The 27,517-nt window shown below is 39.1% G+C and overlaps 2 protein-coding genes across 4 annotated transcripts; one reads left to right on the forward strand and one right to left on the reverse strand.

The window, feature by feature from the left end:
• The first annotated feature begins 3,084 nt into the window (after positions 1-3,084).
• On the forward strand, positions 3,085-9,706 carry mtif3 (mitochondrial translational initiation factor 3). Of its 3 annotated transcripts, none has more exons than XM_052025516.1 (5): positions 3,085-3,505; positions 3,876-4,024; positions 7,198-7,697; positions 8,391-8,545; positions 9,552-9,706. In XM_052025516.1, exons 3-5 carry the CDS (start codon positions 7,199-7,201, stop codon positions 9,702-9,704), a joined length of 807 nt encoding a protein of 268 aa, XP_051881476.1. In that variant the 5' UTR covers positions 3,085-3,505; positions 3,876-4,024; position 7,198; the 3' UTR covers positions 9,705-9,706. The 3 variants fall into 3 exon arrangements, with proteins under 3 accessions (XP_051881476.1, XP_051881477.1, XP_051881478.1); XM_052025517.1 differs by having other exon boundaries at positions 3,085-3,258; XM_052025518.1 differs by lacking the exon at positions 3,876-4,024.
• Positions 9,707-9,758: 52 nt separating this feature from the next.
• On the reverse strand, positions 9,759-27,076 carry LOC127575642 (transcription factor IIIA-like). The gene is made up of 9 exons (XM_052025515.1): positions 26,637-27,076; positions 22,316-22,416; positions 20,297-20,393; positions 19,108-19,196; positions 18,959-19,032; positions 15,895-15,978; positions 13,244-13,473; positions 11,338-11,391; positions 9,759-10,537 (listed from the first exon to the last, which is right to left on the reverse strand). Exons 1-9 carry the CDS (start codon positions 26,991-26,993, stop codon positions 10,367-10,369), a joined length of 1,257 nt encoding a protein of 418 aa, XP_051881475.1. The 5' UTR covers positions 26,994-27,076; the 3' UTR covers positions 9,759-10,366.
• Positions 27,077-27,517: the final 441 nt, after the last annotated feature.

Consider the following 27,517-nt stretch of genomic DNA (forward strand, 5'->3'; position numbering starts at 1 on the left):
ATTATCTGTAGCTTCTAACAACAGCCAGAATACACTAATTACAAAATGTTTGCCATAGTGCAAAGTCTTTTTAGTCAAAATGTATGAAGTTTTTGAATCTATGGTGGCGATGATGAGGGAACAGGAAATTATATTATAATCTTTATGACTCTCTGGAAGAATGTGCTCGGAAAACTGAATGAAGTATTGGAAACGGATTTACAAACACTCCTTTAATATACTATTAAGAAAGGAAAACAAATGTTTTTTGGCTTGTTGTAATATTTAAGTTACCATGACTGTCAAGTCCTTCAGGAAAGTAATAATCGTATTTAAATATAAAGGAAAAGACGCAGCAGATAATCTCTTTGGGAGTGACAAATAAATCTGCCAGACAAGATGGACCATTAGCCATTTGAGTTATAACTTTAGTAAAATCTCCAAGTATTTTTTGTTGTCTTTAGTCATATTAGAATAATTCTAATTAGATGTTAGAAATTATATTATGACTTCAGTGACAACATGCATACAACTGACCGTGGCTACTCCACACACTTGTCTTTTCTACAGGAGTCTTAATATCTTTGGTTGTCAAAAGTCTATCAACATCAAGTTATAAATTAACAATTGACCCAGCATTAACTGCTGTTTGATTTGGGGATTTCTAAATTTTTAAGTCGTCGTTTTCATGAAGAATCATTTCCTAACTATTCCTAGAAGGCCTAATCCAAGAATCCAAACCAGTATGAGGGTTTCTTTATATCTGCCCTCTATTCCACAAAATATCCTGAAAACTTACAATCAGATCATCCTTAATCTTTCTAAATTTCAACCTTCTAACCTTCACTCTCCTCCTCTTTCTTCTGCTCCTGTGAGCAGTCCCAAAAGGCATGTTACTCCTGTACATCCACCTGTGCTGTTTTGTAATGTTGTCCAGAGGAAGAACACCTCAGCCATCCCAGGGACTTTGGTTTGTGTGCACTGAAAGATACCTCCGGATCTAATCAATTCTGAAATCTTCAATATGCCAATGATATGTCCAATAAATTACAAGGTGACATGGTATTTATGGTATCACTTTTGGGTCCAATTCTGCAGGTTTCTGAGAGCTGTCATCAATCATGTTTTAAAATGTTTTATGAAATACAATAACATAGTTAAGTTACAGGACTAGCAGCCAGAGTCATGGGCTGCTAATTCAGAGACATCCCTTTGAATCTCATCATAGCAGCTGGAGAATTTAACTTCTAGTAATTAAATAAATAATCTGGAATTTTAAAAAAACTCACCTCAGTAGTAAATGTCAAAATTACAGGCTGTCCCCAGGTTACAAACACCTGACTTATGGACACCCATAAGTGATCACACAAGTGATCTCCCATAATATTAAATTCAAAAATCCCACGCACATACATATGTTCATTCCTACAAATGGCAGAATTAGTTTCCTCTCCCTCTCTATTTTCAGGAATCCTTTGTTGCCATCAGTCATGTCTGCTTTTGATGCCATTCATTACAATACTGAAGAGATATGGTACCATACCACGTGATTTTTGTGTATTTTTGGACTTATGGACAAAATTGACAGGGACATCTGTAAAAACAGAACTTATTCGTTACCGGCACATCCTATATTGGATTTTTATAAAAGCTCAACTGGTTCACTAATGTCCTTTAGGAAAGGAAGTATGCCATCCTTATCCAGTCTGACCTATATGTGACTCCAGATCCACCAGTATTGTTTACTCTCCTCAGTTCAAAGGCTATTAGGGGAGAACAATGAATGCCATCATTGTCAACAATATTCACATCCCATGACCAAATAAAGTAATATCCCTTGTCTCCAGACACCCAGCTGATACCTTTATTTCAACATACAAACAGACTGCTGCAGGCTGTTGAAGGCATCATGGTATCCACCCCAAGGCTAGAAGTGTGGAGTTCTACTAATGTCAACACAGAGCTCAATTCCACTTGCGACTGTTCAGATATTGAAGCAGTTTATATTTGCTTGCAATAAGACCTGGACAAAAGTCAAACCTGGGAGCTAAGAGTCACTTAACATTTGTGACACACAGGTACCCCTCAATGATAATCTCTAAAGATTATCAATCTCTAAAGTCTGATCACCTCCCTTCAAAATTCAATGGCATTACCATCAGCAAAACTTTTTAATCAAGATCTCAGGGGGCTGGTAACCACTGACCAGAAATTTAAATGGAGCAGCCACATAAATCTAACTAGGGCTAGGTAGTCTGCAATGTGATTCACCTCCTGACTATCCAAAGCTCATCCAAGATCTCCAATGCACAAATCAAAAGGAGTGATAGAATACTTTCTACTTGTCTGGATGAATGCAGTTCCAACAAAACCATCCAGGACAAAACAGTGCATTTTGTTTGGACAACATTGTCAGATTTACTCTCCCATGAGAATCAAAAATTATCCCAATGGCAATGATTCAATACCATTAAGAGAAGTTAGTGTCATAGAACTGTACAGCACAGAAATGGTACTTCAGCCCAATTTGTCCATGCCAACCATGATGTTTATCCATGCTAATCCCATTTGCCTGCATTAGGCCCATATCCCTCTACTCTTTTCCTATTAAATACTTTTAAACCAAATGCCTTTTAAACATAACTGTTTCTGCCTCTACCACCTCCTCTGGTTCTATATAGCCACTACCCTCTGTGTGAAAAACCTGTTAATTTTATTTGTCCATGTTAATATACACTAATATTAGACCAATAGTTATCAATACTAAAACAGATATTAGATCATACTACCTATTCCAATGCTGGCAAGAGAGCAGGCACACAAGGATTGCAGTCACAAAATCCATGTCTGGGATTCATCTCTTTTGGGCACCAAAAAGAGCTGGTCCTCATTTGAAGGTACGAGATTGTTGTATAGTTCTCAACTACCAAGACGTTATAATTTTACCTCATATTAAAAGTTTACCCTGAACTAATTATATTTTTAATGGTTTTGTGGTTACAGGATTTAACTTTACTTACAAATTATTACACCATCTACTACCACAAAAATACACTTCTTTCACCACCGTCGCAGCACTGGTGCTGTGGGTAGTGTCCACAATCTGCACTGCAGTCACCCATAACATTCGACCTTCTGTTCACTTGTTCAAGGGTAGCAGTTGGAATACCTTCAGTTGCAGTGCCCTGGTCCAAGGACGTATCTTCTCAGGGGCAACCACTGAATAATTCTCAGCCTTTTCCCATGCACCTTGGTCACTCAGTGACACTCAGGCTTGAGGTGATTCTTGCTCAGTTATACAGTCATTGAGCAATGATTGGTGTTCTCTGTCACCCCCGGGCTCTCCTTTCCGCCTTTCGCAGTCATTGGGTAGTTGCCGGTCTTTATTTTTCTCTGCACCTCCTCCTCAGCGTGGTTCCTTTTTTCGTTTCTCGCTGACTCGGGGTGATTCGGCTCGGTGCTTCTTGGCAAATTTCCCGTCCCTCTGGCCTGGAGCCGCGAAGACCTCAGCCTGAGACGCCAGGAGGTGAGAGTGATGCGCGGGGGCCGAACGCCGGGCCTAGTGCCTGGGCCCGAGCCTCGGGCCCACAGTGAAGACCGGCCTGTGCTCACTCAACGTGGAGCCGAATCCGCGAACGAGTGGCGGTCGATCAGCAGACGGACTCGAATCTACTTCAGTCCTGGCGCTGATGGATCGTCCATCATTTTAAAGCTCTGGAACGCAGACGGCTCCTCTCCTCACTTTTTAAATGTTTCTCATTTTAAATCATTACCTGACGCGGCCCCTGGAGCTTATTGACAAGAATTTGTTATTTTTGTCGATTGTTAATTATGCATTTGTTTAAAGGAATGTGTGTACAATAGTTACTGATTATCGCGGCCGATTATGTCAACAGACTGTCCTTCCCAGGAAGAGATTGAAGACATTAGCGATGGATTTTTTTTAAAAAAGCAAGTTGAAGCAGGCTTCTGTAATAATCTGAAGACCGTGTTTCAGGATTCATAAGCATTCAGGAGCGTAAAGTTCAAGTTGCTATAAAAACAGGTACCAAACAATTCCTTGCCCCCACAGATGCTGCTCGACTCGCTGATTTCCTCCAGCAGTTTGTGTTTTGCCCGATCAATTTGTTGCAAACCTCATTAAATACCCTCTGCATTCAAAGTGAAGGAAGAAGAGTTAAGCAAACTGGAGAAGTATGAAGTAGAGGTGAAAGTGGCATGGTAATTGGGTGATGTACATCATAGTGCTCCCCAAGATGGACGAAGCAATCCGGCTGCACAGATGTGCAATGTGATCATTCTTAGGTGGTCCCTTGTGAACAAGAATGACGCCAGTTTTGCGTTTTCTTAAGTAATTGATAAGGCCAAACTGGAACCCATAGATTTTGCCACAGGTGACACAGAAGCTGCTTGCAGTGCAGTTGAGTGGGCAGTTTGGGAGTTGGTGCACTCATTCTGTCATTTATGCTGGGTTTGAGTGGTTCTGTCATGTGGATTCAAGGTTCCAAGGGAATGCTCTTTCTCCGCTTTGTTGTCCTGGGACACGGATTGCAACTAATTTGTGGGGTGATTGAACTTTTTTAGTAAAGTTTTGAGAATCTTCTGTCCACACTATTTCCTTTTACTGTAAAGTGTGTGTTTTGGGAGTCCGGTGTCTAGCTTGCAAATGAGGTGGCTTGCCAAACAGATCTGACAGAATGTAGTTGAGAACTTAATGCTGGGATTTGTTGGCCTGGGAGAGGATATTGATTTACTGGGCCTGCCAGTGAATTTGGATGATTTTTCATGTATCCCTCCAATGCTTTGAGGTACCTGCTGTAAGCAGTCCAGTTCTGAGAAGAGCAGAGTAGGGATCACTGCTGCTGAGTTCTGTACTGAATTTAAGGACTTCATCTTCAAAGACCCATTTCCTGTGATATCATAGGGCTGTAAGGGCAATAGTGAATTTAAGGTTACTCCTGAGATTTGGAAAAGCACTCCACCTTTTGCAGAGTATTATCATGGATATTTTAATCAGAAGGCAGTGATATACAACAGACAAAGGAAGACCTTGTTTTGAGGATATTACAAGAAAGGCCCATTTGCTCATGTTTCAGTGAAGGAATTGACCCTGATTTGGAGCTTGGTCCATAAATACACAAATATCCTCCTTGCACTGTTATTGGGATGACCTTAGTTGAACAGTAGATATTGGGATGACCTTAGTTGAACAGTAGATATTGGGAAACTTGGTGGTAAGTTGCAATACTGCAGTTGTCTGCAATGAGATTGGATCTGTTGTGGTTTAGGTCATTGCTTGTGTGCCACCATGAAGCTTTCTGATTGACCTGAAGGCTTTAGTGTAGTTGGAAAAGGCCATGTTGTGCTCCGTACAATTTGATGGTACACAGCTAGTAGAGCTACTGCCTCCCAACTTCAGTGACCCATTTTCAATCCTGACCGCTCCTGCTGTGTGGAATGTACATGTACTCCTCGTGACTATATGGGTTTCCTTCTACATCCCACAGCCACTAAGTTCCCTCTAGTCGTAGGTGAGTGATAGAATTCAGCTGGAGTTGTGGGGAAAATAATCTGGATTAGTATAGATGAGTGCTCGATTCAGACTTGGTTTGTGACTATGATAACATGCAGGTCTGTACCCAGCCATTTACTGACTGGATAGTTAAGGCAGAAGCAGGTAAGTTTGGCTACTACTATCAACCTCATTGATCCAGCATCGATGTGAACATTAATGTCCATTACAGCAAAGTGAACATTAAAAGCAAATGACAGGCAATCCCCTCTTAAAGTTTTTGAGAAGCAGGGCCGTAAGTTTTTCTTTAAAAGATGGATCCAGCTTAATATCAACAAGGAAAAGCTGAACTTTGAAATACCAAGTTATAAGGGGTTGTGATTGAATACCAAACTACAGTATGGGGTAAAACCAACACCAAAAATATTGAGTAACTCTAGAAATGCTAAAGGGAATCTATTATCTGTGCTTAGGTGGATCTTCTAATTGTAACAGCCACTGAGCAGCTCTAGATACTCAGTGCTCAGAAGAATGCATCAGTACTATAATCAAGCTTAAAGCAAATGTGACTTCTATTAAGAGATGGTAATCCATTTGGGACTGAGTAGATCAAAAACCAGTGAAGGAAGATTGAGGCTATCATCAAAACCAGGAAACCCAAGTGTTAAATGAGCCAAGCTTAGTTTGGGTATGATCTAGTACAATGCCAGAATTATACTACATCTTGCCACAATATAGACACTTCAACTATTAAAAGGATAAAAAATAACCAGAGATCACTAAAAATTCTGAACTGTTTAAAGCAGTAACTTGTAATTGTGCTGGTGAGAACCATCAAGACAATTTAGAAGAGTCCTGAATTGAGCAAAACTCCAATAATATGCAGGATACAGAAGATGAGAAAACTGGCTTAAGTTTAAGTGTTACTCTGCTTTTTTTTAGAATAAAGTATTTAAAGCTAAACAGTAGAATATGGAAATTGGTTATGAACTCTTGTTGCCTTTGTTTGTATCATATGACCTACAGTTCTCTGGGCTACCACTACTACTTATAGTAGATAAGCTGCAAGAGGCCCTCAAGTAAAGAGAAAATGTTTGAGTTCTGTGCCTCAAGCATTTGTCTGGATGCTCAAGTTTTTAAAGAAAGCACCTCCAGCTTCTGTCATTTTAATTTTGCAAATAATGCAAAATACCTTAATGTTTAGATAAGCCAGTCAATTATAAAGAAACTCATTCTTGTTGGGGAAAACAGCAATTTAATATTGTAATTAAAAGTGAAATTAGACATGGGGAGAATTGTCTTCTTGCATTGTGTTGATGGAGCACAAAATTGAGGAATTGAGCCAGTTGTCTTCGAGGAACAAGAGAAAAAAAAACTTAAACCCAATGTAAACCGTACTTTCAGAAAGGTATTAGTTCTGAATTAGTTTCACAAAAAAGATCCAAGAGCAAAGAGCTAAGGACCAAACAGACTACTTGTGATCCAAATACATTTCTATAACTTCATGTAATACAACTCCATAAGCTAGTATTCAGGTTCCTTATTCATGACATGAAACAGCAGTGTCTCAACCAGAAAGCAAGATGCAGTTTCCTTTCAAGCTCGTCAACTTCAAGTTAGGAAATAAAAGTAACAATATTCAAAATCACTACACAGCCATAGTGGCGTAAAACCTACTCATTCAGTTTGTCTATATTGTCTTTCAGGATGGCTGCAAGTTGCATAAGAAAAATTGCTTTCCAAACCCTACAAAATAAAACTGGTTGGTACATTTGCAAAGAAAGTGCAAGGTATTTTCATAATTTATCCATACAAACAGTGACAATGATTCCCCCGTCCAGCTGCATCATACCCAATTGGAAACAAGCTTGCTGGATGCTACCTCTAAAAACTTTTACAACAGCTGGTGAAGATGAGCCTCAGGCAGTACAACACAAGATGAAAAAGGATCTAAGAGCCAGAACAACAATAGGAAGCATTGGTAGAAAAATTAGCCACCGCATCATTCATGTAATAGATGAAAATGGAGAAGATCTAGGAAATCTACACAGGGCTGATGTTATTCGTATGATGGATGAGCGTGGCGTTAAGATTGTGCCTTTCAACGAAAATGCAGATCCTCCAGTATACAAACTAATGACAGGAAAACAGATCCACGAGGAACAAATGAAACTCAGAGAAAAACAAAAGGCTAAACTCAAAACTGGTATGTAGATGTCATACTGTTTCTCATGAGATTTCACTAAAAGTATATTTAGAATATTCTCTTTTACATATATAGAACTAGGACCATCTGATTCTCTTCTTTCTGTGATTCAGGCCTTGGATTTGTTGTCCATTGGAATCACTAAAAAATTTTAGTGGCATTGTTCAAGTGTGTGGAGAGTTCCCTTTCAATAAAGTTTGTTTCTGCCAGCTCAGGTCAGGTAGCCAGGTTCTAAAAGCAAAACAAATGCCAAGCAATTTGCTCACTGATAAATTGGTGCCCAGAGTCTCTGCATTGCCATCCAGTGGGCAGAATGTGGAAGTGTCACATTATTGGGAAAATCCATTATTTCCACGAATTGCTGGCTTTAATGTAATTGAAAAAAAACATGAACCGACTGTTGGCATTGACTTCAATGAAAATAGACAAACATCTAAAAAGGCAAAATACTGCAGCTGCTGAGAATCAGAAATTAAAAAAAATATAAAGCTGGTAAATAAGGTTATGCAGGTTTGTAAAAAGAGAAAAGGTCATGGACACCTACCCACTCATTGACCATTCAAGACATTTCCTCATTTGCTTCAAAATAAAAGTAGGAAGCATTTAGAGATTTTGAACATGTGGTCCAGGTGGAAAATGCACACATTTTAAACAGGAAATAGTTAACTGCATTTCTTCTCTTTCTGAATGTAGGAGTTTGCCAAATCAAGGAACAGACTTTCTCAGCTGATATTGCAAAGCATGACCTGCAAACAAAAATTAAACATATCCAGCAGTGGGTTGAGAAGCACCATCATGTTCGGATTACTGTTCGAAAAGGAGCTGCTATAGATAAAGTCGATGAAATGGTAAGACTATGCATGTGAATAACAAAACTTCTGCTTAAATCTATTATGCCAGCATTGACCACAGCTACCAAATCAAAGATGGCCTGAGATCAAAGTATTTTGACTCCTCTCCTTTGTATTACTTCTAAGATTCATTAGATTTTGTAAAAGATTGAATCAGTTGCAACCCATTATCTGCAACATTGAACAGGTGTTAAATGTAATTGTAATAGCTGCATAGAATTAAGACAGCAAATGTGATGCAATCAACAATGGATATAGAGCATGCATACTTGTTTGAAATGTATTCAAATGCAAAGATAGGCATTACTAGATACAGGTGTACACAATCAACATTAGTCTCAAGACCATTTTCTTTCAAATTTGAAAGATTGTTATTTGAATATGCTTGCTTTCAGAAATGATAAAGTGCCAAAATAAACCCACCAACTTTTTCTTGTTTACAAATGCACATATTATACCAATCTAAACATTGCTGAATTTCAGGTCATGAAAATAATTTGCATCCTATATAATATGCTGCATTGGATTGTAAGGGTCTTTAAGGCTATAATGAGCACAGCAATATGACAAACTGTGCATAGAATTTAGACCTTGATGCTTATCCAAGAAAACATGGATTTCCAATTTTAAAATTGTGGATGAGACCACTTCCAATGGAAATGTAACTTGTTCAATTGTAATTTCTTCAAAAACTGTTCTGCTTAGCCAAAGACAATAGAAGGGTCTTGTTTTTAAAAGAGTTGCTGGCAGAGAAAATTCACTGTACTAATTCTGAAAAAATTCCAATTTACAGTAAATGCATAAGCTATTAGCTACCCAAGGGGAATTGACTGCAGTGTGAAGTTAAGAACCTCATTTCTCTTCAAAAAGACCTTCCAAGTTTTTTTGAATTATAACTTTAAAAACTGCAGAATTAGTTTATCTAATTTGAATTGTAGCATGTGCTACAACTATTTATACTATGAACAATTTTTCTAACTCTTAATACATTAATCTCCTAAAGGAATCACTGCTGGATCAAATTGTTCAGTCCATGCCAGACAAAGCTACCTACATGTTCAGACCAAAGATCATTAAAGAAGGGAAAGCTGTTATGTGTGTTCTGCGGCACCTGTCTGAAAAAGAAATGAAGAACTTCAAACAAAGTGAAAGCTGAATCAGACTGCTTAAAAGGTGTTTGCTTTAAAATTTTGACAAATTATTCCAGATGAATAGTTTCACTATTTATTATAATTTTGTTCAAAGCTATTCCAAATCCTTCACATTACAGATCATTAATAAAAATACCAAATCAACAACACATTCCTTCTTAGATATGTACATGTTGACAGAAAATGGATCAGACTACCTAATACATGAATTAGGCCACTTGGGTCATGTGTTACAGTTCAGTAGCAGCAATGCAACAACTGAAAGACAGCAGTCAAAATTGAAGAGGAAAAGCTGCTAAATTTGGAACAGAAAGAGGAGCTATTTAGCATAATAGCCAAATTATAGCTATTTTGTAAAACTTTATTTTTGCTATGACAAACTAATTGGAAATAGACGATATTAGGAATTAGGTGCATGGGAAAGAGAAAAATACTTCCTAATAGCAATTAGTAGCAAAGTATTTTAAGGTAGATTCAAATCTCCAAATATCACCTGTACCGCATTGAAAAGCTCTGCAAGGTATCCATGGAGTGTTCTGAAACCTGTTATTAGTCTTCACAATCTCAGCACCTTTTTGGAGAAGTTAAACCACTTACAAATACTATACACATCAATGTGACAAACATTTAAAGTCCAAGGTTTCTTTCATAGTAATACTATGAACAATTAATTAGCTACCACAGGCTCCATCAGCTCAGTTTTGTTCTTTACTCCTGACATCTTGGCCTGTTCAAGCATTTCAGATAAAGTAGTCACAGCCGCAGCAGGCTGTTTCCTGGGAGGAATGTATCCAGCAAGGCGAGAGGCAAGACAACGCTTAGGACGTGGCTGTTTTCCCTGTAGGAAACAAAATGCAAACTGTATAATAGAACTAAAAGTTGTCTTCTCAGAGACTGTGCTCCATGCACCAAATACAAAATACATGATTTATTTTGGAAAAAATATCTGGTATCCCCAGAAGATGAGCAGTGAAAGGTCAAATTTTTCTGGTCCAAGACTTTACCAGTAGAAGACTTTTTGCAACTGTGCTGTATTGTTACACAAGATAAAACCTTGGCACACCAAGTTAAATTATCAGGAAAAGTAGTGCTAGTGTAAATGGAGATAGCAACAAAGACTGAGGTTCTGTCAGTTAGATAATGAACCTCAGCTAAAATGCACAAAATACTTTTGCGGTTCTGGTGAAGGAAACTGCCTTCTGATTATCCAGAAAATTCTGAAGGCATTTTAAAACAATTGACCAACTATGTTGAAATTTCAGTTGTTATGAGACAAGAATTTATTGGCCTGCAAGAGCTGAGGCACTAAAAACTTCAAGTGTTCTTTGCTAAGGACATACAAATCTCATTGATGACTCTTTCAAAAAACACAATGAGGCATTTTTAAAAAAATGTCTTTAAATATAGTGCTCAACTGAGCTTCCATTGCCATTTTAGTACAAACAGAATTCATAGTCATACAGCTCTCTTCCTTTACTAACATCTGTACTGGGGAAAAAGTTTATGTTCACAAGTTATAAGAATGAACAGATCATTTGTACAAGAGTTAATACTAATTACCTGCATGCAGCTACTTTTTAGTTCCCAATATATTCACAGAGCACACGGCTGAATAAAAATATAAGCTACGATATGTACCTTTAATTTCTGTTTTTTAGGATCATGAACAATAGAATGGCGGTCCAAACTTTGCTGCAAGAAAAATAAGTGATATTATTTTAAGCACCATATGCCATTGGTCTATTCAAAGCATGCATAGCAAATCGGTGGGGGGATTTGCTCCACGAAAAATAATGTTCATAAATTAGCCAATCATCAAAATTTGCGACATTTTGCATATAGGTGAACTGAATCTTTAGAACCTACAACTATTAAATCAGAACTAATATTAAGCAAGCAGCATTAGTGTTCAGACCAAAAAGGTTAGGCTGCTATGTAGAATCGTTTTCAGTGTTCACAATTAAAAGGTTTCCACTATATCCAAATGTAGTCCTACTAGTAATAAGGCAGCACTTTACCTTAATCTTAGGAAATGAAACTGGTCATGTGGTGGAAGTGTCAGTGGGGAAACACTTTGGGAACACTTTAAATTACAAGGAAGTTAAGAAAAGGAATAAGGTTGGTCCTCAAGTTAAAAGTCCTAATTTGGGACAAGGCCAATTTCAATAGCACAAAGAGGACCTGGCAGAAGTAAACTGGAAACAGATGCTTGCAGGTAAAATATATCTGGTAATTGGGAGTTTTTTTTTAAAAACAGAGCAAGTTCAGGGCCAGCATGTTCCAGTAAGAGTGAAAGGCAAAGATGGGATGATGAGGGAAACTTGGAGGACAAGATACTGAAGATTTGATCAGGAGAAAAAGGAAGCACATGACTGGTATAAGCTACTGAAATCAAGCGAGTCTCAAGAAACAGATAGAGGAGAGGGCTTAGAAAGCAATTGGAGCTGATCATGGATTTATACAAGGGAAATCTTGTCTCACTAATTTGGGGTTTTTTTTTTGAAAAAAAGGGAGACAACTATGAAGATTAAAGGCAGCACCACAGTAAATGTTGTCCAAATGAACTTTAGAAAGGCATTTGACAATGTCCCACATGATGGGCTGGTCCAGAAGATACATGGGATCCAAGGCAAGCTGGCTAATTGGATCCATAACTGGCTTGATGATAGGAAGCAGTCTGTAGCAGAAAGATACGTTCTTATTGGAAGTCTGTAACCAGTGGCATACTGCAGAGATCAGTGCTGGGACCCTTGTTGTTTAAGATATACTGTATATTAATGACTGGTGGTGCTGTGGACAGCAAGGAAGGTTGTCCAATGCCATAACAGGATATGGAGCAGGTGGAAAGTTGGGCAGAGCATTGGCAGATGGAATTTAATCCAGACAAGTGCAAGATTATGCATTTTGGGAAGTCAAATGGGGGTAGGACATACAGTAAATGGCTAGCAATGTTGATGAATAGAGGTACCTTGAAGTCCATAGTTCCCAAGTGGCAGTACAGATAGATAGGGCAAAGGTGGCATATGGCATGCTTGCCTTCATAGGTTGGACCATAGAATTGGGACAATGTTGCAAAGCACTGGTTAGGTCACACAGAGTATATGTGCATGTCTCATCACCACACTATAGGAAGAATGGGGTTGTGCTGGATAGTGCAGCGAAAATTCACCAGGATGTTGCCTGGAAGGGAGGACTTCAGCATGGGGAGAAAGTGGATCAGGTGGGCACGTTTCTGCTGGAGTGAAGGAGCCAGGGGATGATCAAGAGAGGCACAGGTAATCAGAATCTCCCCCCCATGGCAGGGGTATCAAGAACAAGAGGATATAGGTTAGAGTGGTTGATACCCGGAACTTGTTGCCAGAGGAGGTGATAGAATCTGATACAATCACCTAAGAGACATTTTGACAGGTACGTAATCAGGCAAGGCATATTAGGATACAGACCTAATGGGGGCAAATCGGACTAGTGTTGACAGGCAAAGAGGCCAGGGGCCTGTTTCTGTGCAATTCTTATTTAAAATTTAAAGTTTTTAAAAAAAACTTACTTTCATGGAGAAAGCTTTCCTACAGTCAGAATGGTCACAAACAAAATTTCGCTGTTGCTCATGAAATGAGAGAATATGGCTTTGCAGGTTGAATGATGTGGTATAAGTTCTCTCACAACCCTTTCTGGGACATCGAAAGACTTCCCTCTCTTGACCATGAATTTTAAGGTGTGCTTGAAGAGTGTCTTTCCGTTTAAATTTCTTACTGCACTCACTACAAATAAAGGCTTCTAAAAATAAGCAAATAAATACAAAATTTACATTAATGCATTTAATTGAGCACTTCCTGTTCTACATTTCATATGAATAATTATTCTAGTGAACCAAATGAAATCCAAACATGAATAAGCTAACAACATAATGGTTTATATTAAACTGATCTACAATTAACAAGTTCTGAAACTACAGACACCTTTTGACTTCAAAATTTTTAAAAAATCTTTCCAACAACAGCCTTTTAAGATTTTGTAATAAATGAAACTCAAAAAAACTGCAATGCTGGATATCTGAAATAAGAATAGAAAAATGCTAGAGCTCTAAGCAGGTAAGGCAGCATCTGTGGACAGAAAAGGTTTCAGGTTAGAGAAACAAAGGAAAGAGGAAGAAAGCTTCTTTAAAGTGGGCATCCTCTTCAGGTTAGATCCTTTATCACAACTGGGAAAAGGAAAAATTACAGGCTGTCCCTGGGTTAAGAACACCCAACTTATGGGCAACCCCTACATACAAACAAGTTTCCATAACATTATTAAAGTCAAAGTTCAACACACATACATACATTCCTACTAATGGAAGAACTAGTTTCTTCTCCACTTTTAGTTATTGTTCTTTATTCAGTCTTCTGTGCTTTTGATGCCATTCATTACAATACTGTGGAGGTAAGGTTTCCATATCAAGTGATTTTTGTGTTCTCTCCAACTGGGGGATAAAATCAACTTATGGACATCTCCAGAAACAAAACCCATTTGTTACCCAAGGACAGCCTGTAGTTTTAAGTTGCAGAGGTTGTAAGAGGGGATAGGACAAAGGGAATCTCTCTGATATAGTGGGGACAGGTTGTTGTGGCAATAAACTCTTGATGAAAGTTAAGATAAACATCTGGTTGACAAGATAATGAGAACAGAGAGAGAGAGAGAGAATGAACACGAACATACAAAAGCTGTGAAATGCAGGAGGTATAGGAAATGCCTAGCAGATCAGGCAGTAGAGACAGAAAAACTGAATATTACAGATTGATAGCTTACAGCAAAACTAGCCAATTCTAATGCAGAACAGAAAAAGTTCCCCTTCACCAAGACACTCATTTACTTGGCTGAATTCATTTTCACATTATACTTAATCAATGCCACTCACTTTCTCCAGATCAAAAATGTAGCTATGGAAACTCTCAAAATGCTCAAACTATGCACAACTTTTCATGGACTACATAGAACTACCCTAGTTAGTTTCATTCCTACTCAGGCTCCCTCCCTCAGCTCTTTATCTGGTACAATGTTGCTTCCTTACTCATAAAACTGAAAATTCATTACTTTGCTGCCAATTTCCACATGCTCTCACTTTCACATGTTCCCTCTGACTCCTCCCTTTCCTTTATTGATCTTTGTGCATTGATCAAGGGATAGATTTGTGACAAACATTTTACAAGCCCATAACTATCTTGACTTCACATACTGTTAACCTGCCTCCTGTAAGCAGTCCATTCAGCTTTCCCAGTTCCTCATATCCATCATATTTATTCCAATAGAAATTCATCTGAGGTTGCTTCTTTCTTCCTGAAAGGGTAGCTTCCCCTCTATCATAGTTGACTAAGCCCTTCACTGCATCTCATCTATTTCCCCTCACTTCTGCTCTCACCCCTTCCCTTCAGAGAGAGGATAGAGTTACCATGGTCCTCACTTTCCACCCCATTAACTTCTTTATTCAACAGCCAATCATTCAGAATTTACACCATCTTCAATGAGATTCCAATACCAGATATCTCTTCCCTTCCCCTTTCAGCTTCCTGAAAAGGACCATTCCCTTCAAAATATATTGTTCAATCTCCATTAATCACTCCCCTTCTCACAACACTTTTTCATGCAATTGCAGAAAATGCGACACCTGCCCTTTTGCCTCTTCCCTTCCCACTATTCAGGGACCAAACAGTCCTTCCAGGTGAAGCAGCAATTCATTTGCATTTCTTCCAATCTTGTGTACTGCATTTGGTGCTCACAATGTAGTTGTCTCTACAGTGGAGAAACCAAACATTGATTGAGTGACCTCTTTGCATAGCACCCATGTTCAGTCCACAGCAGTGACAGAGCTTCCAGTTACCAGTCACTAATTGTACATCACATCTGTTTGTGGCCTACTGCATTGTTATAATGAGGCCCAAAGCATGCTTGAGAAACACATCCTGCCATGTTATTACATGTTAACCAATAGTACTTCCAAAATCTCTACTGCACATTTAATTATTCCTTACCAATTCATTTCAGTTAAAATCTAGCCATATGGAATAAGTTAAGACAAAAATTTCAAAGAATAATTTCAAATCAACTTCATTCCCTACTTGTATTAAACATAATGCAATGCAGATTATACAATACAAAACAATATATGCATTTTTCTTCTAGGAAGGCTAATTAACAGTTGATACTCATTTCTGTGCTTACCTTTATGTTGCTTCTGCTTGTGACTAAGTAACTCTGTCCAAGTTTTTCCAATAAATGAACAACATTCCACTTTGCATGCATAACCTGCAGAATGAAAAATTTCAATTGCTACAACTTCAGGAGTACAAAGAAACGTGCAAATGTCAAAATTTTCCTCAAATTCAATTTGACATTTTCATTCATTGGTACAATAGTTTCCAGTTTTACAATCAACATTGACTTAATCAGAGAAAAATCATTTTTTCTGTACAAAAAATAGGCCTACAGACAAGGTAGATGACAGTCCATTATACAGAAAGGAAACATTTCTTGATTAAAATACTTCTAATTTTCAATTTTAAAATCATTGTTTTGACATGGTTTAACACCAGATCTTATGAGAAACCACATGAACTGCTACCAGTCAGAAAATATCTAATTTTAATCAAACCAAACTTAGGTAGTTAGTTTGAATGAAAAGTTAAACACCATCAGCAACTAAATGGTATCAATGTATAGTTTTAAAAATGAAAGTTATTAATAAAAATATTTTCAAAACAGCACAAAGAAAATCAAGCATCTATTTTTTCCCCTCTAAGAGACCCAACACTGCCTCCTCTTTGATACTGATATGCCCAAGAATATCAAAATACCCCTTCCTGATCTCATCATCCATGTCCTTCTCCTTGGCGAATACCAATTTAAAGTACTCATTTAGGGCCTCACCCACTTCCTCAGGCTCATGCATAAATTCTCTCCTTTGTCCTTGAGTGGACCCATCTTTTCCCAAGCTACTCTTACTTTTAAATGTGTATAAAATGTCTTGGGATGCTCCTACCTGCCAAGGACATTTCATGGCCCTGTTTAGCCCTCCTAATTTCTTGTTTAAGTTCTTTCCTGCTTCCTTTGCCTCAAAGGCCTTGTCCAATTTCAGCTTCCTAAATCTTACATATGCTTCCTTCTTTTTGAAGAAACTTACAATATATCATCATCCCAGGTTCACAAACCTTGCTATCCTCACAGGAACATGCTGGTCCTGAATTCTAACCAGCTGGCCTTTAAAGGACTCCCACCTCATTTATTGATTTACCCCCAAACCGCCAGTCCCAATCTACTCTCCCCAGTTTCCACATTCACCTTATCTACAACCATCTTAAAACTGATGGAGTTATGATCACTGTTCCCAAAATGCTCCCTCACAAAAACTCTGATCACCTGACCAGGCTCATTTGCTGTACAAGGTTAGTACAGCCCCTTCCCTATTTGGACTGTCTACATATTGTTTCACCGTCCAAGATGTGTTCAAAAAATTCTGCCCCATCCAAGACCCAGTCAATAATGGGGAAGTTAAAAATCACCCATTATCCTGTTGCTTTTGCATCTTTCTATTATATGCCTGCAAATCTGTTCCTCTAGATCTCACTGGCTATTGGGAGGCCTATAGTATAGAATAATCCCATCACAGTGATTGCACTTTTCTTATTCCCGAGTTCTAACAATACGGCCTCACTGGACGAGCTTTCCAAGATGTCCTCTCCAAGTGCAATCATGACATTCAGATCAGTGAAACAACTTCCTCACCTCTTTTACATCTGAAACATCTAAACTGCGGAATGTTGAGCTGCCAGACCTGCATTTCTCTCAACCAAGTTTCTGCAATGGCTACAACATCATAGTTCCATCTAGTAATCCATGCTCTAAACTCAGCCTTGCCAGTTATACTCCTTGCACTGAAGGCACTTCATATCATCAGTCCCACCATATACTTTAACTTGGTCCTACCCATTCTTCCCATTAAACTTAATTGAGCTAATCTCAGTCTTCCCTTCAACCTCTCCATCTGCTCTGACTCCCACTCACCCTGTCACAATAGTTTAAACCCTCCTGAGTAGCATTAGCAAACCTCCTTGCAAGGATATTGGATTATTCTTTAATGTCACAGCTGTACTTGGAGAAGGCATCTTGGCTCAGTGAGGCCATATGGGTAGAACTCAGGAATAAGGAAGGTGCAATTATTATGATGGGCTCGTACTTTACACGATGATAGTATACCATAAACCTATCATTGCATTAAGACCCACTTAAGCATTTGCTCATGTATCTGACAATGATCAGCAAACCATTTTAATAAATCAAAACCAAATGTGGAAATTTAAAATCAAAGTGCTATAAAGACCTGGGTCAGAAATTCCACACACTGTTGCCTGACTTGCTGAGTGTTTGCAGCAAACATCACTTTCTGCTTCCTCACCAATTCAATCCAGTCTCTGAAAGCATCACAAAAGACCCAATGAAATTATCAACCAAAAAAATCACTAAAGTTGTAAATTTACAGTACACATCCTTTTACTGTGAAAGTTCCCAACTCTATGCAAAAACCTATAAATTTTAAATTTTCCTACAAATTCTTACACTAAAGCAATTACTCCACACTATTAATAACTGGAATTTCAATTTTCTTTTATAGAAGTTTAGAACCAATTGAAAGCATCAGGAACCAAAGAATCAATTTGTGAAGCACGTTAAGGTTGCCTTAACATTTCCTTATTATGGTAGCAACTAACTTAGTCTCTTGCATAGATTCTTATTGAACAGAGCCATTTTGTTTCTGAAATGTTCTGAATTTTGAACAATGAATCATTACGAAGTGAACACAATTCCTCCAGCCTTTAGCTGATAATTGCATCATGTGATGGAATGTTTGCAATAGATATTCTAACTTATAGACTGAACTTAAACCATTAAATATCCCCCTTACATCTACCAGCATTTCCACTTGCTGTTGAAGATCTTTTATTTTAAAGAGGAACAATCATACGAGTATTTTGAGGGAATGATCAAAAAGAATGGAGAAAAAAATTATTGGTATACCAATCTTCTACTTTTGTACAAATGTACAATAGGTACAGTGAATAATTCCAATCAGCAAAACAATCTTATGCATTTAGGTAAAAAAACTATGCCTGTGAGATCAGCCACCTTGCATGTTAAGAGTGTTTTATGTCACTAAATGTTACAATTAGTTGAGGAAACTCCCTTTTCCTTAAATTAGCTACGTGAAGAAACATTGGCATATAGGACACACCTGCATGCATCTTCTCATGACGCTTCAACTTGCTTGGAAGACAAAAGCGTTTGTCACACCCTTCATAATTGCACCTAGCAAAAAGAAAATCAATCAGTATTTCTTCATTATTTAATGAAAATGAAATGAAACCAAAGCTTAATACCTACTTAAATGCTGGGACACGTGTGTGCTCATATTGATGAACTTTGAGTTGCTGATGTTTCTTGAATGATCTACCACATCCTTCAAAGTCACACTGTATGATGAAATACAGATTTATAATTAATCATTTGCTCTTGTAGAAATATCACAGCTGAAATACCACTTCACTCTGTATGCAAACTCAAGAAATCCTGTACTGTATATAATTAATATTTCAACAACTTTGGTCAGTTCAACTCCAGCAGTTTTCATGAATTAATAGGTCAAGGTTTCAAGTTTCAAAATCTGTGCCAAGTTTGCAGCTCCCTGGCATGCAGATGCTATACTGCCCAAGAGAACCTTCTTTTTAAAATGCCCTCTTAAGTCGATGTAAACCAATAATGACCTTTTCCCAGTGTTCTTATTGATTTATCCTTTTGTTTGATCAAGAGATATTAGCTATACTGTTATATTATTTGTAGAAAGATGCTGTATACAATTTTCTATGATCCTTCCCAAAGTCACTTTAAAGTGATGCTACATAAATACAGTCCTTTATCCCATGATAAAGGAGGAAATTAGAAACTGGATAAACAACATAAAATTAGCCCATTTAGCTCATCCAATTTGGGATATCCTGTGATCTTCAGTTAAACTCTCAGCTTTAGCTCAAGAGTTGATAAATTGAAATATAATGTTTCTTGATCAGGCTAATAATAGGAGAGCTACAACTCCCCAGACGAGAAAAATATTTTGCAGGATATTCATTCTTGATCACTACACAATAGCCTCTAATAGTGATGCAGCAGAGTAGCTGTATTAAATTTTCCATTCTTCTTTTGCCCACTCATCAACTAAACCAGCCTGCCAAATTTTAGTCTGAACTCAAAGATAGTTCACTCTCAGAGGATACAGCCTAACACCCATGAAAGTGTATTTCTTCACTTTCAGAAAAAGATGGGGAAAACTGTCAAAACATTTCTATTTTCTGCTTGGTTTCAACCTTTGGGAAAACTGGCTCCTGGAACTTCAAAACCAGGCAGTTACTATCCTTGCAACAATGCATCATTGTTTGCCAACAAACTCATTCAGAACAAAGGACACACAGTCAATCAGTAATTTTGTCAGTTTGGAATGGTCCATTCAGGACTATTTAAATACATTTATTGGTAATTATGCAGTTTAAGGAGCAGTTAAGGATAGAAAGTCAATTACCAAATACAGCTTTTCTATGTTGTCATGCTTTCTTGAGAGATGCTTCTTTAAGTTATCTTTTGTAGTAAATGTTTGATTACATCTTTCATCTGTACACCTACAAGGCATGAATTGTTAAAGAATGAAACCACATGAAGAGCTGCAAAGTTCAAACAAATCTAAAAAAATCTAATACATCATACTATGGTGCTTCGACTGAGATTATATATTTACCAGAAGAGTCCAAATCAGCCATCTGGCCTAGAAACTCTAAACTGTTCCTCAAGCTTCACTTTTCATTAACATCCCATCAATCTCATTCTTACTACATTGGTCTTTTCTGCCTCAAAATCCTTCAATTTTGATATCTTAGTTTGTAAGCATGCCAGCAGCTGTGTGCTTTGGCTTACTCACACAGATCTTCTGGCTCTAATCCATTGCTCGTACCGTCCCTCTCTATTCCACCAGTGGTGGAAAAATCTTCAGCTGTTGTGGTTCTGAAGTCTGGGATTCTCTTCCTAAACCTTATATTTTGCTCTCTCGCTCCACATTTAGAAATAGTATCTCGAAAAATTTGTCATCTCTCATACCTGATACAAACTTATGAGGCGTATAGATAGGGTAGATAGCCAGCATCTGTTTTCTCCAGGGTAGAAATGTCAAATATAAGAGTATGTAGCTTTAAGGGGGGGGGGGGGGGAGAGAGAAAGAGTTTAAAGGGGATGAGCAGGGCAAATGCTGCCGGGGTGGTAGTGGAAGCACATACGATAGCGGCATTCAAGAGGCTTTTAGATAGGCACATGAATATGCAGGGAATGGGAGGATGTGGATCATGTGCAGGGAGAAGGGATTAGTTAATTTGGCATCATGCTTGGTCCTGTGTTGTTCTATATCCTATACTAATGTAGATTTTCTGTTGTAAAACTCTTGCACTGCCCCAGTATTATGCTTATATCAAAAACTCAAATCACTTAAGTACACCTTATGATTATGATAACTGGCTCTCTATTGCATCTGGGTCAACATTGTTATCCATGGCAGGGATCTTGCACATTTACATTTCTCTATCCATTTCCATTGTTGCTGGCTTTTAAGAATATAATTGGGAGAAGTTAGATTCCCAAGCAAAGGCAGATGTGCAATATTCTGTTCAAGGTAAGGGTCTGCCCTGGGACATCTGCAAAAAAAAAATGGATGACTCCTACTGTCCATGTGACACGACAGACTTCCTTCAATTCCCCAGCACATAGGCTAGCAAACCTGCCCACTGAACCATTGACAGGTTAACCTAGTGCAACTGCAGCAGTCCTTTGAGGTAATGGGAAGAAATAGTTGCTGGGATAACGTCAAGTACACCTTCATATTTGAATTAATTCAGTTAGTTGAAGTGTATTTAATTGTTTACAAGTGTGTGCAAGTGTTCAGTGTTCTAAAATTTTGATTTTTAAATACTTTAATGTGTTTGTGAATGTTTATGCTTGACCCAACGCCAAGCCCATAGTAACCTGGATTACTCTCAAATGCCCTTTGAAATGGCCCAAAAATCTACTCAATTGTATTAAAATGACTAAAAAAAATGGATTTTGAACTAAGAAAATCAAAGCAGCAGTTTTAGACCTGAATCAACCAGAAATCTATTAATTGCTCAGACTGTTGATAAACGTGGCCACATTCATCAGACTGTCTAGGAGGTTTAGCCTTTATTGAAAAAAAATCTGCTGTCAATTACTTTCTTTTTAAATTTAAATACAAAACTACCCCAAAATTGTTTGCAATATCAAGGGGCTACAAAACCATGCATTTTCACAAGTGTGGGGCAACAGTGCACGAAACCAAAAAGGCACAGTCAAAAACAGAGGGTGTCTTTTCAGAAATTACCTGCTTCAAGTTTTATGACAAACTACTGGCCAAAAGAAATAACAAAAATTCATGCAAGGTTTTGTATTAATTTTAACAAAAGTTTATAAAATCAAATCTTTAATATTTTCCTGTAACTATAAAGAATATAACAATAGAAGTTATTTTAATATATACACTGACCTGAATGGTTTTTCTCCTCTATGAATCTGAATGTGCCTTGTAAGGTGACCTTTTCTAGAATAGCTTTTATTACAACCTTCATATTCACAAGAAAACGGTTTCTGGGAGGAAAGAAAGCATCAAGATTTTTATGATATTACTAGTTCCATTTGCAAACTCCAGGCAATAAAATCAAAAAATTTACCTGCAGAATTTTCCATGTACAACAGCTCTTTCAAATTGTCAACCATTTAATCCGTCCTTCCATCTGTGCAATTACTTCTACTCCTGCTGTTCAATCACACCCGACTTCATCTTTCACACCCTTATCTTCAGCAAAACACCTACTCTCTTCCATTCTTGTTGTTTCCCCACCCCTCACTTGTATAGCTGCCGAAGTTCCCTTAAGTTCATACTAGAAGATAATGACACCCAACTGGTTTAGTCATTCTTTACCCAATCCTGCTATTGAGACTTGATGTCTTCTTCCAAAATCATTCATGACTCTTGCATTCAAGGATCATCTCAAGGAGGATTATTATGGACTTCTATGCCACTAACACCCATTTGCCCATTTACATCATATCCTCTCTACTCCCAACTACTAAGATAGCTTCCAAGCTTCTGCCAGGTATTCCCATTGCTCTGTCCAAAAATCTGCATCTTACTCATTTCTCTCACCTTAGTTCACATCCTCACTCAGGAGATATAGTTATTCATGAGACATACCTACCACCTGCTATTCACAAAGGTGCTGACCATAAGAAATAGCAGGGATATGCCAGGGCTTCTTGAACCTGCTCTGTTATTTAACAAGGTAACAGTCAGTCAGATCTTGGTCCCAATTAAACTTTCCTACCTGTTCTCCTTAAACCTCTACTATTGGCTACAAATGCAGCTTTCTCAGCCTTGAATATATTCAGTGCTAAGCCTCTACACATCTCTGGGAAGAGATGCAGTGTTAAAGAATTCCAAGGGACTAAAGGAAATTAGGATTAGTTAAAATATTTACTAGAGACATTAGTGAGACTGAAAGCCAATAAATCCAAAGACCTGCTATCTATATCATAGAGCTTTGAAAGAGCTGGCTAAAGGGTTAGTGGATGCAATTCCAAAATTTTATAGATTCTGGAATGGTTCCTGCAGATTGGAGGGTGGAAAATGTGACTATTTAAGGAAGGAAGCCAAAAGGAAACAATCAACCTGTTATCCTAACATTAGTAATAGGGAAAATGCTGTAATCTGAGGGACTTATTAACAGAATACCAAAAAAATAATAGGATTGAGTCAGCATAAATTTATGAAACAAAAGTCAAAATCAACTAATCTGCTAGAGGTCTTTGAGAATGTGACCAGTAGAATGGATAAGGGGGAACCAATGGATGTTGTGTATTTAGTTTTCAGAAGGCTTTCAATAAGGTCCCACACAAAGCATATAATGACATTGATTGGGACTGTGACAAAGAAGCCCATGAGCTCCTTGTACAGGGAGACGGGGGAAATCCAAGGAGATGTTTGAGATTAGAGGGGAAAAAGAACCCGCCTTAGAATGGATCCTTAAATGCAAGAGCCATGAGCAGTTTTGGCAGAAGACAAAACCAGGAATTGGTTAATTGACAGGAAGCAAAGAGAGGAAATAAATGGATCTTTCCCAGTTGGCAGGCTGTGACCAGTGGGGTACAGCAGGCATCAGTGCCTCAGCCCAGCTCATCACAATTTGACTGAGGAGACAAAATGTCATATTTCCAAGTTTTCCAAATGTACATAACTAGGTGGATTTCCAGCAGGGAGGAGGATATAGAGGGGCTTCATGGAAATATAGAAGATCTAAGTGAGAAAACAAAGACGTGGCAAATAAAGTATAATGCAAGAGCGCACTTTGGTGCACCAATAGAAAAGTAAACCATATTTAAAAAATGGTGACAGGTTGAATAATGATGCTTGAAGGGAACCAAGTGCCCTTGTATACAACACTGAAAGCTAACATGTAGGCGCAGAAAGGAATTAGGAAAGAAAATGGTCCAGTGGCCTTTCTTGCTAGAAGATTTGACTACAAGAATAAAGATCTTACAGCAATTATATTGGTCCTTGGCAAGATCACACTTGGAGTATTGTTTGGTCTTAAGTTCTAAAGCATTTATTTGGCATAAAGAGTTCAAGAAAGATTCAACAGACTGTTTCCTGTTATGGCAGTTTTTCTGTTTGAGGCAAGATTGAGTAGACTAGCCTCTCTAGAGGCTAGAAGAATAAGGAGCAACATCATTGAAGTTTACAAAATTCAACAGGGCTGATGCAAGAAAGCTTGTTCCACCTGCTGAGATACCCAAAACCTAAAGGCACAGCCTCACGTTGCATGAAGGGAAGTGTGGATACTCAGTCATCGACTTCTTTCAAAAGAGAAACTGATAGATTTCTGGATCTTACGGGAATAAAAGGATATGGGGATAATATAAGAGAATGAAGTTGAGGCAGAGAATTAGTTAGGCAGAGAACCCTTAATCCCAACAGGAACATGTTATTCCTGGCCCCTTGACATCGTGCTCTTAATAACCTCCCATGCCATTCATTCCTTTCCCTTCAAACAGGCTCACCCAATCGACCTCTGCTAGATCCTGCCTAATTCCCCTAAAATTAGCCCTGCTCCAGTTTAGAATCCCAACCTGTGGACCTGTCCTATCCTTTTCCATCACCATCTTAAAACTAATAGAATTATGATCACTAGAGCTGAAGTGCTCCCTGACTGCCACTTTAGTTTCTTGCCCTGCCTCATTCCCTAAGAGGTCCAGTATTGCACCCTCCTGAGTAGGGCCTTCTATATATTGACTCAGGAAACTTCCCTGGACACATTTCACAAATTCCACCCTATCCAGGCCTTTTGCACTCTGGGTAGTCCAGTCAATACTGAGGAAACTAAAATGTCCCACCCTATTATTCTTACAACTATGAGCAAATTTTCTACACAGCTGCTCAAGTTCCCGCTGACTACTGTGAGGTCTATAATACAGCCCCACTAGAGTGGCCCTACCCTTCTTGTTTCTAAGTTCTACCCAGATTGCCTCACTAGATGACCCCCCCAAGAATGTCATCTCTAAGTACCGCTGTTACATCCTCCCTTATTAAAAAGGCAACTTCCCCTCTTTTACCTGTACCTCTGTCACACTTGTAGCATCTGTATCCTGGAATATTGAGCTGCCAGTCCTGCTCTTCCCTCAGCCACGTTTCTGTTATGGCTATAACATCCCAGTCGTCTGAGCCAATCCATCCTGAGAGTTTGTCTGCCTTAAACCTCATGCATTTAAATGCAGTTTAACTGTATTCCTTTCCCTGCCTTTACTGTGCCCAAGGCTATCCTGATTACTAAACTTGCTCTTGCTGGCTACTGCTTTATCCTATGACTTGCTCTCGCTCAGAGACTCACCACCCCCCCCCCCCCCCTCCGCCAAGAGGACAAAATTTTCAAGCAGATACAAACTACATTCCTTACCCATTGATTCTACCCTGGACTGTCCTAGGCTCAGGCTTCAGAACCTTTCAGGCCTCAATCTTCTAAGCCCACAGCCTCTGCACAGATAACTCCCAATTTCACCTCTGTAACACAGTCAAAGCTTAAGATGAAACTTTCACTTTTTTCGTTCCTTTTGAATGTGTCTGTTTGGTAGTTTCCATTCCCTCTTGTACCAACAACACAAGAGGCCCTCAAGCCTAGTCCACCGTTTAATATGACCACAACTGATCTACCCCAGGTCACAACTCCTCCTGTGCCAAATTGATATCAATGCTGCCGTGGCCCCTTGGGATTCTGCACGTTTCAATTAGATCAACTCTTATTCTACTGAACTCCAGAGAATGCAGACCCAACTAGTTTAGTCTCTCTTGATTGAATATTCCTCTCATGCCAAAAATTACCCTGGTGAATACCTTTAAGACTGCCTGCAATGCTACTATATCCCTTCCTGATAAGGGCACCAAAATTGCACACTGTTGTTCAGGTGTAGCCTCATCAACATCATCTACAAATGTAACATAACTTCCCTATTTCTAAACTCCAAACCCTTTGCGATAAAGGCCAAAATACCATTTATCCTCTTAACTATTTGCTGTAGCTGCCTGAAAATTTTTGTGATTCCATCATACAAAAAACGTGTCTACTCAAACCTTTTACTGCCCAAATTCTGACTCAATTCACGACACTTCTCCCCTTTCCCTACTGCCCTCGTCAGGAAGTCCCTGGTTCAAGTTCTATCGTCGCCTTTCTACTCTCCAAAGCCTCTGTTCTCCCGCTCTGACTTGCTCCAGTCCTGCAACATCAACTCAACCAGGCCGAGCGAAAGGCCGTTCCTACCTCCCCCGTGTGCCTACACAGATGAGCTTGTAGCCTCCAGTTCTTGGAAAACGTGGCTCCACAGCCGAAGGAGCAGATGAAGAGACTCCCCGAGAATCTGCGCCGAGTCGACCCAGGTCCTACTGTTAACTTCGCCCCTCCGACAGCAACAGCCACAGTCGGCTCTGTCTCTGTCACTCCGGCATCGGCAGCAGCCTCCTCTTCCTCATCCAGGCTAGCATCAGCATCATCCTCAGCCAGGCCGCCCTCCTCTTCTCCCTCATCCAGGCTATCCGCCTCCGCCTCCGCCTCCTCCTCCTCCTCCTCCTCCTCCTCCTCCTCCTCGTCACCCACTAAGGCCGCTGCGCCACCATCCATGTGCGCGCCTCTTCGATCCAACCGCCACAAACCGGTCACCCCCTGAAACCACGCCCACTTAGCCTTACCTCGTTACGTCAGACACAGCAGCTGCGCGCGCCCCGAACTTTGAACAGTTAAAGTCACGTGGCTTGGACCGGACCGGGGGAGGTGCGGAGACTGCGCGCATGCGTGGTCGGTGACAGCTGTGCTGTATCGGCTGAGTCCTGAGACACCTTAGGGTCGATCGTGGCTTTGGCTCGTTGCAATGTGTAAGAGCATGGCAGCCCTCTAATAACAACCGAAAATGCCGGAAATACTTCGTAGGTCAGACAGCATCTGTGGAGAAAGAAATAAGTTGGACTTTCAGGTGGATGACTTTTCTGTGAAGAGTTCTTAAGATTTATTGTCCTCACCAAACATTGGCTCCTACTCAATGGTTCAGTTTTAAGATCCTCATTCTTAACTCAACATCCCGGCCCCGTGGGCTAGCAGCCATCCCCACCCAATGCCCAGGATCTCTCCAGCTCTATTCTCCTCTGGCA

This window comes from Pristis pectinata, chromosome 11 (genome assembly GCF_009764475.1).
Source record: "Pristis pectinata isolate sPriPec2 chromosome 11, sPriPec2.1.pri, whole genome shotgun sequence".
NCBI lineage: Eukaryota > Metazoa > Chordata > Chondrichthyes > Rhinopristiformes > Pristidae > Pristis > Pristis pectinata.